At 51.2% G+C, this 16,759-nt stretch overlaps 1 protein-coding gene across 1 annotated transcript in view; it reads right to left on the reverse strand.

Annotated features, from left to right (window-relative positions):
* PLXNA2 (plexin A2) overlaps nucleotides 1-16,759 on the reverse strand; it is a 138,754-nt gene that overhangs the window by 23,204 nt on the left and 98,791 nt on the right. Inside the window, exons 13-19 of the mRNA XM_082069170.1 lie at nucleotides 14,778-14,929; nucleotides 11,600-11,717; nucleotides 8,293-8,429; nucleotides 4,374-4,541; nucleotides 3,014-3,107; nucleotides 791-1,030; nucleotides 472-615 (exon numbers count right to left, since the gene is read on the reverse strand). Coding sequence (XP_081925296.1) covers nucleotides 472-615; nucleotides 791-1,030; nucleotides 3,014-3,107; nucleotides 4,374-4,541; nucleotides 8,293-8,429; nucleotides 11,600-11,717; nucleotides 14,778-14,929 — 1,053 coding nt within the window. The remainder of the gene's footprint in view (nucleotides 1-471; nucleotides 616-790; nucleotides 1,031-3,013; nucleotides 3,108-4,373; nucleotides 4,542-8,292; nucleotides 8,430-11,599; nucleotides 11,718-14,777; nucleotides 14,930-16,759) is intronic.

Consider the following 16,759-nt stretch of genomic DNA (forward strand, 5'->3'; position numbering starts at 1 on the left):
CTGTTATCCTGGACGAGGCCGTTGATCCGACCAGTACATTGTCCAGATGTCCCTGGCTGCTGCTGCTTCGGGAAAAGGCAAAACCTTTCCATCCGCTTGGCAGCCCAGGTCTGGCTACAAAGACTGGTAAAATCCCCGCTGGAGGGAGAACACAGCCCGCTGAAAATGCTCTCACCTACTGACAGAAGAGCAATTAGCACCGGAGAAAAGTACGTGGCACTGAAGGCACTGCCAGGAAGATTTGGTCCTTCTAGAAGGCTCTGATAGTAGATGGTGAATCTCGGGGAGGGAAGAAGCTTCTCCATGCTAATGCACATCAATATTTTAACCTTCGAATTAGACAACCATAAAGATCTAAAACCCTACCGATCCTTGGACAAGACATTGCATCAGAGCGAGTCGGGGAGCAGGAGGAGAAAGGATGGGCAGGAGGGAGGGAAGGGATGCTGATGGGAACGTGCGGTCCCTCACCATCACTTTGTGCTGCCCGGTGAGGTTTGGCGGCTCGCACAGCAGCTGCGTCTCGGAGACGGTGACGGCGCAGGGGGTTTCTCCGATCAGGACGGTGTAGTTGAGCTTCGCTCCTCCCGGAGCGGGTGGGCACAGGTTTCTGCCCTAGGGACAAGGGGACAGAAGACTGTACAAAGATGCAGCGCATCTCTCCAGTTTCCATCTCATCCCCAGCTCGTGCAAAAGATGGGACTCCACCCAGCGTACCACATTATCTAAAGAGTATAAAACTACTCTAAGATTTCTTTTGCCTCTTCCCATGGGGTGAGGGTCTCCTTACCTTCAGGATGATGGGTGACCCCGGCTTCTGCTCCAGCACCCCTGTTGGGCTCAGGAGTTCAAAGGTGGGGTTGGGGTAGTAGATGAACTTGGTGTCGTTGTAGACGAGCAGGGACTGCACGTTGTTAAAGATAAACCCAAACTCATCCGGCCGCTCCACGGCGTCCAGGCCGGGCCGGTACTCGGGGGTGAGCGGGGGGGCCAGGCAGGCCAGCGCCGTGGCGTTCACCACCTTGCAGACCTGCGGGAAGGAGATGCTTTGAGAAACGACAGAAAAAACACTTTACCCTGACCCGGACAATGACGTTCTGGTCCCTTGAAAACGTCCAGAGGACTCAAGTTTAGATTGGAAATATTTAAGCTGTAGTTTGATGTGTTACAGCCATAGTTGGGGGCAATTTCCTTTTGCACACTGGTGTAGAGACAGAGAATAAGCTCCAAAATGAGCAATGTTTTAAAGGAGACTGAGGTTCTTTCCAGTCACATCCTCTTTGGCAATGCTGGCTTTGTAACAAACCCATAGTGAATACCTGGTCCCTGCTACAAACCAGTGATTACAGGTGATTCCTGAATGCCAGCAAAGGAGAGGAACCATCATCTGACACTCATGGGCTGGAGGGGACACGAAGGTTGAGTCCCCCCGGGCTGGGGACACCCGCAGCTCCCCAGCCCTGCAAACAGAGAACCGTCTCATTTATGAGACTCTTGCCTTATAAAGCAGTGAGAGCCCAACCGTTTGGCCTCCTTCCATAAGGGGAAGATTTAATTTCACTCAATTTGGTGTCTCTAGAATTATTTTTGTAGTGCTATAACTGCAACTGCTAACAACAAAATTAGATGTCTTTAAAAAGAGCTCAGACAGAAAAGGTCTTCAGAGGGGAAGGTAGAAAGGGAATAGGAAAAGAGTGCTAAGTGATTTGCCCTTTCCAAGATAATACAGATTCAGTCAGAAAGATCACTGCATAGAAACAATATTTTTCAGTTTTACTTGGCTGAAATAATTTCTGTGGGTCCTGGAGGTACAATTCTTATTTGCAGCACACAAGAACACCACTTGGTTTCCACTTAGCTGAGGATTCGTTTCAGTTTCTCACTTTCGGACTGAAAATATACTGACAGGGGAAGGAGGCGGCATTCCCGATCAACCCCAAACTCTGCTACCAACTCCTTCCTTCAGGAACATCAGGGTGATAGGAGGGACAAGGGGAAGGAGGCATCAAAACAACACCTGGCTTCAAGAAAACACCCAGAGCCCCGTGCCCAGCATCCTTGGCCCAGGGAAGAAGCACTCGGCCTTACTGCAGTGACCAAGCTGCAAAAATGGCCCAAAAGCTTCTTTTTCAGAAGTGGTTTCCCTCTCTCCTTCCCGCCCCGGGCTGGTATGGGCTTCCCAGGCCCAGAGATGCGGCAATAGGAGGTTTGAGGTTTATTTATAGAGAGGCGGCTGGGGGACTAGTTAAGCGTAGCAGCCTCATCACTGGCAGGTCTCAGCGCTGAGCTCTGGGCTTTTACAGAAACAGCAGGACTAAAATGGGAAGCGTGGAGCAGCTTGGGACGATAGGGACAGCTACACTTGGACTTGCCATTGCAATGTGCCCGTAGAGCTGAGGAACAGGGAAGGGAAGGGTGCTGGGGAGAGGAGAGATCTAAGGCTCAGGGGCTCTAACAAAATGGGGAATTTCAGGAGTGAAACAAGTTTATCTGACCCAAGATAGAGCTTGAAGTGATGGAGATGACCTGAAGGTCTAAACTAAATGTTTAAACTAAAGGAGGGAGATTCAGGTCGGACATGAGGAAGGAATTGTTGGCCCTGAGGGTGGTGAGAGCCTGGCCCAGGTTGGGCAGAGAGGTGGTGGATGAACCATCCCTGGAGACATCCCAGGCCAGGCTGGATGGGGCTCTGAGCACCCTGAGCTGGTGAAGATGTCCCTGCTCATGGCACTGGGGGAGCTTTAATAGTCCCCTCAACCCAAACTGTTCTATGGAACTCTCAGTTTCTAGCTTTACTAACTCCTTGACAGTTACTGTGCTGCTGAGGAAGAAATTCCCCATTTCTGCATGTCAGAATCCCTTTCTGCAGGCTCCCCAGTTCGGGTAAGTCAAGAGAAATCCCCCAGAGCAGCTAATGCCACAGCAAGTCCCACCACGCAGAGGGCACTGGGACCAGTAAGGGTACGTGGGCAGCCGGTGGGATGCTCCCAAGCAGCTGCCAGCACTCACTTACATTGACAAACTCCTTCCCGTTGTACTTGACGCGGATCCTCGGCTCCTGGATCACGTCCAGGTTGGAGCCGGTGACGGTCAGAGGCGTGTGGCCGCTGCGGAGAACGGGGAGACACTTGATTAATGGAGGGGCTGGGGCTGTGCAGAGAGGCTGGGCTTGACGCTAAGGATGCTTGTTCATCTCAGAAACATGTTTTCTGCAGACACTTCAAGCACCAGGAGACAGCGTAGATTAATACCCACTCCCTGGGGACGGTGTCTCAAGTTCACTCGATTCTTTAGTCCCAGCTGGACCCTCTCCCACCTACCAGCATTGCAAGGCAGCAGGATGAGAAACGGGACCAAAGAAATCAACTGAGCTGAGACTAAATACGTAAGACAATAAATTAGTCACAGTGTTTAATGATTTACACAGTGATGTTTTTAAGGAACATGAGAAATGGTATGTTCAGTGAAGGAACTGACGTGCAGTTGCATCTGGACTGCAGACGCAGCAAATTGTCACATAGAGCAGGGGAGGGATGAAGAACACCTGGTGCCATTGGGCCCATGGAAAACACAACCCCCCGGGCTGGAGAACCCCCGTTCTCCTACAGCCAGTGCCCCTGAGTAAAGTCTTTCACTCTTGGCTTCTTCTTTCATGTGTTAATTGGAGCAGCACAGCCCCGACTGACCCCAGCACCTCTGCAGCAGAGCCCGGCTGTTCCCATCACACCCAGCTCACCCCAAACCAGACGCGATCTTGAGTTTGGACTCCAAGCAGACATCTCGCGGAGCCTGCTGCGAGACACTTACTTCTTTCATGCGCAATTTTAAAAAAATAATTGGAATTTGAAATGAATAGCTGTGTTACCGCCCTTGTGAGCACAACCATTAAAGTAACACCAGGGGACGAGTGTGGCCTAGGGTTTTTAGCAGCAAGGACGTCACCGTGATGTGACAGTGCCGGCTGCCCCATTCCTAGCAGTGTATCTGGGACAAACAGCACATTTTGATTAGCATCAGCTTTTTCTTTTCTTGGCGGTTGCTGGTTTTGTTTTATTCCAGGACTACAAGAAGGAGCCTTTAATGAGCAATTGTGCACTCCTTCAGCAGATGGAAGTGATCTTGGGGCTTTATTCGTGCTCCCAGAATCTCGGTGCAGACTGCTACCGCTGTAATTGCCTCAGTAATTACAACTATAGTAACACTGGACCTGATTTTTGGTAAATGCAAACACCGCAGATGCCCAGCACTGACAAATCCAAGATGCTGGGTGTGATGTGCATTTCTAAATAGACCCTCTTCTGCCCTCACTGAGCATATGCTGAGAGAGAAGACCCAGACCAGGTTACCTCTCCGGCTCCGGAGCCTTGCGTTACCTGGCGATGCTCCACTCGGGTTCGATGTGCTGCACCTTCGGGTCCTCGATGTACTCGAACAGCAAAGTCCGCTCCAGCTGAGCCCGGTCGACGCTGACGGAGACGTGAACGGCCCCCAGGCCGTGGGCGGACGGGGCCGACACGCAGACGATCTCGTTCATGGATCGCCTGGGTGAGAGAGAAGCCGGGGAAGCGTTAATGGGCGGTCATGAAATAGGGGAAGAAAAATGACCCTCTGCCCTGGGGCAGCTCACAAAAAGGCTGAGCCATCAGTCAGCCCCAGACCCCGACACCTGTGAAGGGGATGAGCCCCTGAGATGGGAAGGAGGGTGTCACTGGTGTCACCGGAGGGGACTCTGCCCACCACGAGAGGCGCGGGCTCCCTGCAATCACTCTTTGTGCCAAACCGCAGCCGCCCGCACCCCTCTGTGAACCCGCCGCCTTCTGCTGGGTGTGTGAAAACAGATGGCTGCTTTTTAAACGCGATGCAGAAGCTCACTCAAAAGCCAAATTCTTCCCCTCCCCACCCCACGGCACACACGGGCCCTTGTGAGCGGCATAAAGGAGCCGGCGCAGCCCCCGCCTGGGAATGGCGATGCCACCGTCACCGCTGCCTCCCAGCTTTGTGTCCCCGTCAGAGCAGGGGTGACCTCGGCCTCGGCGCTGCCTGCCTGGACACAACAGACCATCTGCTCCCACCGGAGCAGGTCGAGGCGGCAGCGGAGCGAGGTGCTGGCAAAGCACAAAGGCGCTGGTGGGTGGATGGGTGGAGAAAGGGAACGGGATCCGAGCAGAGCCACTGCCGGGACAGAGCTGTGAGGGACGGTCTGGGTGATACAGGTGTCTGCACGGCCACCTGCGCGTGGTCCCACCTGCCCAAACCTGTCCCCACCTCACTGACAAGGCTTTGCTCATTTAGAATCACAGAACAGTTTGGGTTGGAGGGACCTTCACGGCTCATCCAATGCCACCCCTGCCATGAGCAGGGACATCTTCACCAGCTCAGGGTGCTCAGAGCCCCGTCCAGCCTGGCCTGGGATGTCTCCAGGGATGGTTCATCCACCACCTCTCTGGCCAACCTGGGCCAGGCTCTCACCACCCTCAGGGACAACAACTCCTTCCTCATGTCCAGCCTGAATCTCCCTCCTTTAGTTTAAAACCATCACCCCTTGTGCAACAAGGCCCACCAAAAATTCAGCTTTGGCTTCTCACAGGGGACAGGACAGGCATGTCCTTCAGCTCCTCACTGACAGGTTGGTGCTTAAATCAGAAACTGGTACTGCTGCACGTCCAGCCTTCAGCATCCTCACCCTCCTTGGAGGCTGCACGACTCGTGGAGGTGGCTGAACATCAGAGGCTCAAGTGCAAGGCTCTATACTGCTTCCAGGAACGCTGTGGTGTCTGTGCCTGGGCACGGGATGCTGCAGGCTCCTTCTTCTGAGCCCTGACACACTCCCTGCCCTCCCGAAGGAGTACGGGCACAGGGGGCTACTGAACATTGGGTACCACAATGTTTCCAGCCGCCATCCAGCATAACCGAAGGAACAGAACCACCTAGAACATCTGAAGCAAACTGGACTCAACTGTTTCTATTGATGCAACTACATGTCTGCCCTTTCGCATCCTGCTCCTCCCTCCCTCATCTTACTCTCACTCTCCACCTAGGTGTAATTTAACTGCGAAAGCATTCTTGTGCGAGGAGTGTGTTTCCCCACGGCTCTTTGCTGATTCTCAAGAGTGTTCCCGTGCAGCTGAAGAGCTGCCTGCCCTGCCTGCTGCCTGCCCTGCCTGCTGCCCGCTCTGCCTGCCCTGCCTGCTGCCTGCCCTGCCTGCCTGCCCTGCCTGCTGCCTGCTCTGCCTGCCCTGCCTGCTGCCTGCCCTGCCTGCTTAGCTCTGGCATGAGCTGCCGAGTGACGCACGGCTGCTGGCAGAGCTGCTCTCCGGCTCCCTCTGATCAGCTAATTAGCTTTCCACGCTATTATTACGTCGTCATGGTGAATCTACCCACTCCTCCGATCAGAGAGGGGGAGAATGGGGGAAGCTGTAATTAGAGGGAATCTCGTTAGAAACTGCTTCATCTAATCAGGCTCCCCCACACCCTCGAGTACAATTGAAGTTCATTGCCTCAGAACAGTCCAAGCAAAACAAAGCGCACAGCGTGACCGCACGTGAGGGATGGTGCCGTTCATACGCTGCCACTTGCTTTGTTGAAGTTTCTGCAATTAGAACACACAGAGAATGCCAAACTCTTCCAGGTTTTGCAGGGCAGTATCTGCAGGTTCCCTGATTATAACCCTATATTTAAGGGATTCTGTTTCAGGGCTGATTCTGCTCCCGAGCCAGCTCGCAGGCTGCTTCTGCTGGTGGTAACACCATTATTGAGGATGCAATCTGGCATCTTTGCTTCTGATACAGGAAAAAACGTTGATGGAACTCAGAGTGCTTAGCACTCACAGAGTTCATCTGCACTCGAAACCTCAGCATGTCCAGACCTCCTGAAGCACCGGTCTAGGATGGATCTAGAACAAGCACTGCTAATATCCCAACATGCTGCATGCCCACAGCTCCCATAGCAGAGAACCTCTCAGGTTTCCAGATGAGAAATTCACCTTCGAGGGTCTTTCCTTTCCCAGAAACTTCCTCGGTCCCTCCTGGGAAGCCTGAGCGAGGATTTGACAAGCAGAATCCCTTTGCACATCGCACCATTTTGCTTTGGCTGTGCCCACGCTATGAAATACAGGGTGTTTCAAAAAGACAGACCCAATTTTAAAGCAGAATATACATATAAATTTGAATATCTGAAAACACCCTGTACATACCGCCAGCTGCTGCAGGACACCCACATACAGCTGGTGCAGGGCACGCATGTGTACGTGACGCACACAGATGTATCCTGCGTGTATCTTTTTTTAACTAAGCCCCAAGAAAACCCATTAAACCCTGCAAATGTCAACTCCGTGTTTACACTGCTGGGTGAAAAGCAAATTTGCCATCGAAATCCCCGAGGAGCCGGATGGCTGCGCAGGTTTCCCAGCAGCAGGTGCGTGCGATGCTCGCTTGGCTCCGCCACGCAGGAGCTCACCCCGCGCTCAGGCCATTTCTAGGAGGTCGAGGTACCTGCAGCAGCGGCTGAAATAAAAGTAACGCAAGCCGCTGATCTGTGAAAAGCTAGATGTTTCTTATGAACGTTACATCTTCTTCGGATCGACCAGGTTGATGACTACTATAAATATTTTACAACGGCAGCGATGTTTGCTCGAGATTTTTGGAACGGTTAACATTGTAAAGGCGTTAAAATGAAATAATGAACAGCACTAATACACATGCAATCCCTCCCTTACCAAGCAAGGCTCAGTCACAGTGAGAGACAAAATGGTTTCATGTAATAAAAGAGGGAATGGGAGCCCACAGGGGGTCACAGAGTGTCAGGGGTTGGAAGGGCCCTGGAAAGCTCATCCAGTGCAATCCCCCCATGGAGCAGGAACACCCAGATGAGGTTACACAGGAAGGTGTCCAGGCGGGTTGGAATGTCTGCACAGAAGGAGACTCCACAACCCCCTGGGCAGCCTGGGCCAGGCTCTGCCACCCTCACCGGGAAGAAGTTTCTTCTCCAATTTAAGTGGAACCTCCTGTGTTCCAGTTTGAACCCATTACCCCTTGTCCTATCACTGGTTGTCACCGAGAAGAGCCTGGCTCCATCCTCCTGACACTCACGCTTTCCACATTGATAACCATGAATGAGTCACCCCTCAGTCTCCTCTTGTCCAGCTCCAGAGCCCCAGCTCCCTCAGCCTTTCCTCACACAAGAGATGCTCCACTCCCTTCAGCATCTTTGTTTCCATATGAATTTTTGCTGTGGCTCTGTGTTCGGCTATAGCAGATACACGTGATGCGGCCCCAATAACCAGCAGCCCCTTACCCGTAGAATTCGCAGGTTTGGTTTCCCAGGAGCACCGAGACGCGGCTGCCGGCTCCCAGGTAGTGCCCGGAGATGGTCACCATGGTCCCTCCCGACTCGGGGCCGCGGCTGGGGTTCAGAAAGCTCACCGCCGGCGTCTGGGGACAGAAAAGGGACAAAGTCAGCACCCCCACCGGCGAGTGACCGCGCGGGGGTTGTGCTGGAGAAGCATCCAAGCACCTTCTCATCTTTGGCTGAGTCGCGATACCCTTTTTCAAAACGAAAAAGCAAAAGGGACACTTGGCAAATCTCCTTTTAAATTTTCAAAGCTGGCTCTGAAAAAGAGATGCGCCTCAACAAAATCATTGCAAAGTTTGTATTTACCTTCAGCTTTGTTCTTAAATGTAAGCTGCTTGCACCACAGTTTCAAATCTGAAGTATATCCAAGGCCATTTGAACCCAAATGTTTAAAGTTTGCCAACGTGGCGGAGGTTCCAAAAAACCCCACCAGCAGCTGGTAATGGGAAATACTGCACAACTTCAACAAAAGGCAGCACCACCGGGGGCAGGACTGTGTGGACAGAGCCTGTTTCCCATCGCTGATGGAAAGGCATCCTTAGTGGGCAAACTTAGATCCCACGCGACATTTTATTGGCGATATTAGTGCAGCAACGCCACTGCTTCATCCTGCCTTGCACCATGATAGCTATTTATTCCCCTTAATAGAATTTGCGGAAAGCAGGTACCTTTTTATTTGTTTTCAATCAGTGGATATTACCAAATTGTTCTGCTAATGCTTTCACATTACCCTCTTTACGACTCTCATCTGCAAAGCCTGGCGGGCTCCCAGCTCCGCTCCCCTGGTACCACCTGCTTGGCAGCTCCCCGAGTTGGTCCTGTTTTCACAAGGCAACACGTGTTTTCTGGGTGCCAGAGCCTTTGCCAAAGCGGCTTAGACCAAAAGCCTCGTTTGACTCCTGAACAGACCGGAGAAAAACGCACCATCCACCCTGTTGTGGATGATTCTGGAATAACGTTGCAGGGAAAGGTTTGTCCTTCAGCTGCTTGTGGTCGGCTCACAGCTCTTACCACAGTTGGGGTCAGGACTTGGACTCGATGATCCTTGTGGGTCCCTTCAAGCTCAGGATATTCTATAATTACTCCAGCAATACCAGACAATATGAATGGTCATAGCAATGTTTACAAAGGCTTGGGAGCATTTCATATGACCAAAAGGATTCCAAAATGCAAAAAGAACCCCTCCAAAGGATGTTCCCATACACACAGACTGGAAGCACAGCCCTCCTCTGCATTCAGACTGAATTACAAGCACCTCCTGGCTACCAGCAGCTGTGAGCATCACCTTGTCCAAGTGCTGCAAACCTTGGAAATACAAAGCATTGTCAAAAATAGAAACTCGGGCTGTAACCCTGAGCAGTTATTCTTGTAAACAAGACGACAGGAGAGCTGAGGGCCCATCCTAAACACCCACAAAACCTCCCAAGGCTGGGCTGGGAGCAGCACTGGATGAGGGCCTGAAAGCTGGTTGAGAATTTTCCGTCTTCAGCTTATGATTTGGCGATAATTATGACAGATTTACAGATCCAAAGTAGCTCCAAGGTTCCACCTCCCCAGACAAAACGGGTGTAATTAAGGTGACAGCATCGCTCCTGCGCCGTGTCAGGCACCAGATGAGCTCACCAAGGCATGAACCCTCTCAGGGTCAGAACAGAGCTCTGCTTTAAGGCACAAATCAATTTTACTACTGACTTCAATGGCATAAACCGGCTGTAACGGAATGTGAGACGGCGCTAAAGAGAAAAATAGAGGCCAACCAACGAAAGGAAATGATGTGCTAGAAGTTTTAGATGCCTGAGAAAAAGAAAGGATATAATCAGGGTAAGTGCTGGAAATCAGAAGCAACAATGCAAAGGATGATGATGCTCGGCATATGCTCCCTGGGTATTGCAAGGTACTACTTGAGATTCGTCTCTGCAGTTACCTTCCCCTGGCTCCTGGTTATTATTCTACACAAAGCAAGAAAGCATCTTCCTTGTGTCGTATTGGAACCTGCCTTTTGACGATGCCAAATCTGGGGGTGACACCGGCAGCGCCCTGTGCTGATCAGAGGGGTTTCTGGCATATCGGAGCAAAACGTGGTGATATTTTGCACCCTTGCTATGTTGTTGAATAAATAAAATCCCAGGGGAGGGTGTGTTGCTTACAACGCTGATAGGGTGGCGGGGGCTAGCGTGATTTATCTCTCAATTAGTTTACAAATTGTGGACAATTGGTAAGTGCTGGCATTTCCCTGCATACAGACTCCACTAAACACAAAATCAATGTGGTTGGATGAAGTGCCCTGTTTAGGCCAAACTGCAGATATGAAAAACCCCAGCTGCAGCTTTTCAGTTTATGAATCAAAAGGCTGTTAATTAAGCAAAAGAAAGAAGCGACCCACTCAAGCGATGGAAGCCCACAAACCCAAATCGCAGCTCTCCATGAAGCGGGTAGAGAAAAGCCTACGCTGAACCAGCATCTTTGGAGGGGAAACAAAAAAATCCCTGAATATTTGGATGCAGAATTACCCTTCCATTCCCAAAGGGCATCATGGGGAAAAAAATACATCTATACACACAGAAACTGACTCAGATATGTTTAGGTTTCACAGGCAGTTGATTAGAAGTGAGTTTCTAGCAGGAGCTCAGCACCTGAGCTGCAGAAGGACGGACTCCGGTGCTTGCTCTGCTGTGTTCATGCAAAAAGGTCCATCGGTGCCTGGATGTGCACACATGTATGTATAGAAACACCTTCAAAACCAGCAAGAAACAGCACTCTAGGTTCACTCCCATTAACTAAGCACCAAACCAACGATGTCTGTTACAAACAAAGGAAAACTTCGAGTGCTCACCCCAACTCCTTGACAATTCCTGAATGCACAGAAAGTCCTCGGGTGCAGAACAAAGTTACGCTTTGTGTAACACTCCTGCTGGGATTACAACAATGCACTCTGCGAGGAGTAACCGAGCCTAGGAATTCAGAAGGTTATCACTATTTTGGAGGTGCAAAGCTGAAAGCAAACGCTGTGGGAACCCTGGGTTTCCTAAATCCTGTTTATCCCGTAGACCTGCGTGAGGTCTACATTCTGAAAATTCGGCTCGTTGGCTACCAACAAATCGCGCGATGCCATGGGGGATCCATCGGGAAAAGACGGCAAAGCCGGGATTGCCTTGTGGTGTTGAAGCCCGTCCGTTTGACACCCGCAGAGCACGGTTGTTCCCCCGGGGGACACGTGCTGTCCCCAGCCCCCCCTGGGCAGGACACTCACCACGAACATGTACTGCTGCGCGGACTTGGCCGTGAACTCGGGCTTGCACTCCCCGATGCACAGGAGCACGGGGCCGGAGCTGATCCCTGGAAGCGCCTGCCCCATCTCACACACGATCCTGGAAGCAGAAATGCTGCAGTGAGGCTTCGGCAGGAGGTGCCACCCTGTGCAGCGCCATGCAGGGCTGCCTTGCCTTTTTCCTTCTTTTTTTTCCTTCTTTTCTTTCCCCCAGCCCTCTTTAACTTTGATATCTGCCTCTTTAGAAGAAGTTAATTACTGAGTCTATTTTTACCCCATGTAGTAATTTAAAGAAAAAAAAAAATCAAAATTAGACATAATTATTACAAGCTGTAAACTCCAGAGCAAAGCAGAGCACTAATGGCAATATATTAGCCAGTAGCAAAGTGAGTGCGAAGTCCTTAGAGTAACAGATGAGTTCATTAAGGGAACAGCTCAGACTGCAGGCTCCCAGTTAATCAAAAATGGAGAAACCTGCTCGGGGATGATAGAGACAGCGCAGAGAGCAGCCTCTGCGGGGGAGACAGGGCTGGCTAACGTGGAAAACAACGGTGCTGGGAAAAGGAGTTAGTGGCACTGAAACACACGGATCTCGCGTGGTCCATCCCAGGCAGGGAAAGGCATCAGGACAGGAGAGCTGCTGGGGTTAACAGGAAGGTGAGGAAACCCTCATTATGCACCTTGTGGGTATGTAATCCAAAAATCCCTGAGCGCTGGGAACACATAACGCCAATCTGAGATGAGACCATGCGAATGCCGGTCATGCCAGCAGAGGTTTTCAAAGGGATGTCGGCTGGCAGGGCTCCCCAGCTGCACCTAAAGGGCATGGATGCTGCTTGGTCTCACAGCAACGCCAGAAATACAAATTCTAGAGCATCCCACCAGGCACTGGAGAGGTGAGGACAGGAGTAATGTGCCTTGGGGCAGGGGGATGCAGTAATGTGGGTAATGAGATGCTTGTTGGTGTTTGGTCCTGAGGAAGAGCCAGAGCATCCCCGTCCCCAAAGCGGCGGAGGAAACGCTCGCTCGTCTGCCCATCACATGCAAATGCATGAGAGGCTCCAATTTGTGAAGGCAGCGTTTCAGCTGCCTTCAGCAGCATTAAATTCACTCCAAATAAAATAAAAAGACTAAGGGGAAAAAAGAACCTGCAGACAGCATGCACAGGTGATGCCAGGAGACCTAATGAAATACACACACGCTCGTAAAGAGCTCTAATGCGCGAGTCCTTATTACTGCACATCAAAACGAGTTGCCTAGAGAGATGCTGCCTTTGGAGAACAGGGACTGAAGCATCTCGGCTGTGTGCCTTCATCTGCCATGTGCTCCTCTCTCTGCCTTTCAAGCAGACATCGCTCGTGCACCTCTCTGTTCATTAATTCTCCTGCAAACTGGCAGTAGAGGGTAGGACACAGGGTTGTGGGCTTGGGATGGCGTTTGGGAGCAAAAATCGCAGCTCCCAACAGCCCACTGGCAAACAACACAAGGTGGAAGGATTCCCGACACCCCATGGGTGGGAGAGGAGAGCGGTGGTTTTCTTCTACAAGCAGCAAGGATGCACCAAATGCTAAAAACCGGGGTAAACGCCAAATTCTCAACTATTGGACAGCAAAACAGCAGCTGCTGTACAGTAGCAGGGATGTGGGACAGGGGCGGAGGGACTGGTGCACCTGATCCCGATCCCTGATAAAAGCCAAATTCCCAGCAGGTACCTTGTTACAAAATGATGCATTCGGCAGAGCTGTAGGGTGCTGATTGCCGGGCTAAGTGGCCCTTTCACCAACATTAACCTAATTGCTGGCTGATAGATTGCGTGGCTGGAGCATATGGTGAGTCATTACAGTCTTGGAATTCAGTCTGCCCACAGAACCCTTAAGAGGGTCCTTTTATCTGTATTCATCTTTAAAAGGCAGCTCTCATGCTAACTCTTGCTGTTATCTGCCCAGGGTAAATGTTTTAATGATGTTAACAAACTTTGAAAGCTCAAGAGCCGTAATTAGAGTCATGATTATAAAATCAGGGTTTCATACCATCAAAGGAGGATAATTTCATAATCTTCCATCCTTTATTTGAAAAATAAAATAAAACAAAATGCTGCTCAGCAGAACAGCCCAAACAGCTCGCAGTGACTGTACTGTTGGTGCAGTATTTGGAGCTGTTCCTGCAATAACACCAACGATGCTTTGCACATCCAGTGATCGGAAGACACTTCCTAACTGATAAACTGCACGCGTCCTTGCTGCTTGGGATATTAATGCAATTTCTGCCTTTACAGGTGGGGAAACAAAGACAAGGAGTGAACAACAAGCAAACCAATGCCAACATGTCCTAGTGACAGGCCCTTCCACTGCGCTGGGGATCAGATGGGACCCACCAAATGCATTTCACCGCTAGAACAAAACCACAACTGCTGCCAAAGCCGGGGTAGATCCCTACGGCTGGGAGCAGTCACCATGAGCACCCACAGTCCTACCGCTCAGAACATCATTCTGGTCCCCAGCAGGTGACATCAGCCAACCCAAGGGGACACATCACACATCGCCCTGCACAAATGACCCCCAACGCACCCCTCAGCACCTTGGCTACATCAGAACAACCCCCCTTCACAACCACCAACAGGAGCGTGTGTCACTTTGGGAGGCTTATTCGCCCATCCTCTGTTATGTGCCTATTTTCTAATTTTCGGCTGACGTTTTTTCTTAGTGAAATAAATGAATTGACTCCAGTGGAGGCCCATTCGGATTAAGCGGCTGTCACTGCCTCACCCGCCTAACAAATGGCTGCGCGCAGCCGGCAGCGCCGCCGGAATGTCAAGTGCGATGGGGAGCGGAGGGGGCAGGAGGCTCGGCAAGGTGCTCATCAGAAAAGTTGCTTAGCAAAGCAGGAACTGCGGCGTGGAAGAAAACAAAACACTTAAAGATAAGCGTAAAGGGCTGTTTAACCCCTCTGGGAGAGCATCCTCATCCTCTTCTGGCATAGGAACGGTACACCCCGTTCCAGGCACCGTCCATCGCCAGAACCCTCACTGAAGGTCTAGAAATGGTGTGGAGATGATGCCCGGGGTTTGGGTGGGTTATTGGCCTCCTGTGTGTGCTGGAGGTCAGGGAAGAAGCTTTGTGCAGCTCTGGGACCCGCGGTGGGGACAGGGGAGGCCACTCACTGCTCTGCGACCACATAGTGCTCGGGGAGGGGTGTGCACTGCACCCCGGCAACCTGCACCCCGTGGGCGATCTCGGAGAAATCCAGGCCCAGGTTGACGCCGCGGATGGTCACTCTCGTCCCTCCTTCTGGGGGGCCCGACACGGTCAGGATCTAGAGGGAAACAAGAGACAGGAAAGTTGAGCTGGTGTCCCTGTGCCACCCGTGCTGCTTCAACCCCACGTCTGGTGTGGAAGTTAAAGCTTTTGCTTTGCAGGCTGCAACCTCCACCTGCTCCTGCTGCCCAACCCAGGCCAGCAGCACCTTCTCATGACCCTCCGGATGTCTTGCAGAAGCCCAAACACAGGCCAATCCATCACAGATGGATTTCAGCCCAAAGATACTGAAATCCAGCTCCAAGAGAGGACGTCGAGCTCCCTGAGCTGGCCAGGAGATGTGGGCAATGCCTCCCCCAGCAACCCTTGCAGAAGGATAAGACTGGTTCCTTATTTTATATATCCAGAAGACAGTAAGTCACCTTCCAGAAGTTGCCTGCTGCTTTGGAGAACTTTGTTCGCTTCTGCCTTGGCTCTTCTCGGAAAGTTAATGTCACATTTTATTAGTAAGTTGGCACCACAAATGACTTGCAAATGTTAAAGGGTGAGGTCTGTGCTTAAAGCTGCCTGTTTATAGCCTGCCTCAGCCATAATCATCCCTGCTTCTATAGACTTTCATTAAGGACAATATCCTCTTCAATTAGGAGTATAAATTACAATAATGTATAGTCACAAAATTTGGACCGAAGACTCTCGAACAGTTGTCCTGAATCTCCCACTGGTCTGTTGTTGCTCTTGGGTGAGTTACTAATCTTCTCCACGCTACAGCTGTTATTAATAAATAAACATAATCCACAATAATGCAATTTCATTAGTTTAATGGATAAAGCTTGTTTACGCTTGTTTGTTCCACCCTTGTCTTTGGCAGAAGATCTGAGCTCCTCAAACCCTTTTCCTTAGCAGTTCTGGATGGATGGCTGCTTTTCTTTTACCTTCTTAAGAGCTCGCTGTTTGCTGGATGTGAGCGGGTTAGGAAGGCAGCAAAACATCGTCAGAGCATGTCCCAGGGACCCCCCCCACTTCCCAGCACCATGGGACACGTCTGCCCCTTTCCACCCAACACCAACAGCCAGGACACCCCTGCTCCCCATCACTTCTGTGCCTCCAAGTGCCCACGCCGCATTGCAAATCTCAGCTGATGCCACTTTTCCTCCTCCCTTGCTTATGCCTCGTAATTTCGCGCTCTCCATCTCTGCTCTTAAGGTGCTGCCATTGAACTCGGCCTCACGTGCTGGGGCTCAGCCCGCTCCAGAGCTGCACCCTGTCCCAAACCTCCTTCCCCCGCCTAAGCTTTAGTTTCCACCTCCCTCACTGCGCGACTGAGGTTTCTAATTTATTCACCATACGCTGTCTGTCGTGCTGCTCTTTTCTGTTCACTCACACCGCGCCGCGTGTCTTGTACCATTTAGCTCCGCGAAGCACCGCAGGCCCATAAAAGATGCTACAAAAATCAAGCTGCATTGTGTTACGCCGAGTCCTGAAGGCCTGCACGGGTGATGTTTACATCGCTAGCTGGGAATCACCTGGACTCGGCAGTTCATGTATGTGACAGTTACAACTGTCCTTTGCAGCTCCAGATTATGTTAAAATGTGTTTGCTGGAGCACTTACACCACCGGGCTCGCTGTCTCATTGCTGCTCAAAAGAAGACACGCTTTGCCATTTCCCGACCTTACCGCAACCAGCGGAGCCAACCGGCCTCGCCGAACAAAGCAGAGCCGATTCTGTATTTTGAAAATGTCCTGACCTGGAAAATCCCCAATATGGAGCTCCACTCGACCTAGATTTTAGTGGCCGCTAATTGAACAGTTTTGAAGTAACTGTGCCATAAAGCAGCCCCAGGGTTAGAACAGATGCATTCAATTAATTACAGCTGGGGAGATTCAGTC

This window comes from Streptopelia decaocto (assembly GCF_964273445.1).
Source record: "Streptopelia decaocto genome assembly, chromosome: 19".
In the NCBI taxonomy this organism is placed as follows: Eukaryota; Metazoa; Chordata; class Aves; order Columbiformes; family Columbidae; genus Streptopelia; species Streptopelia decaocto.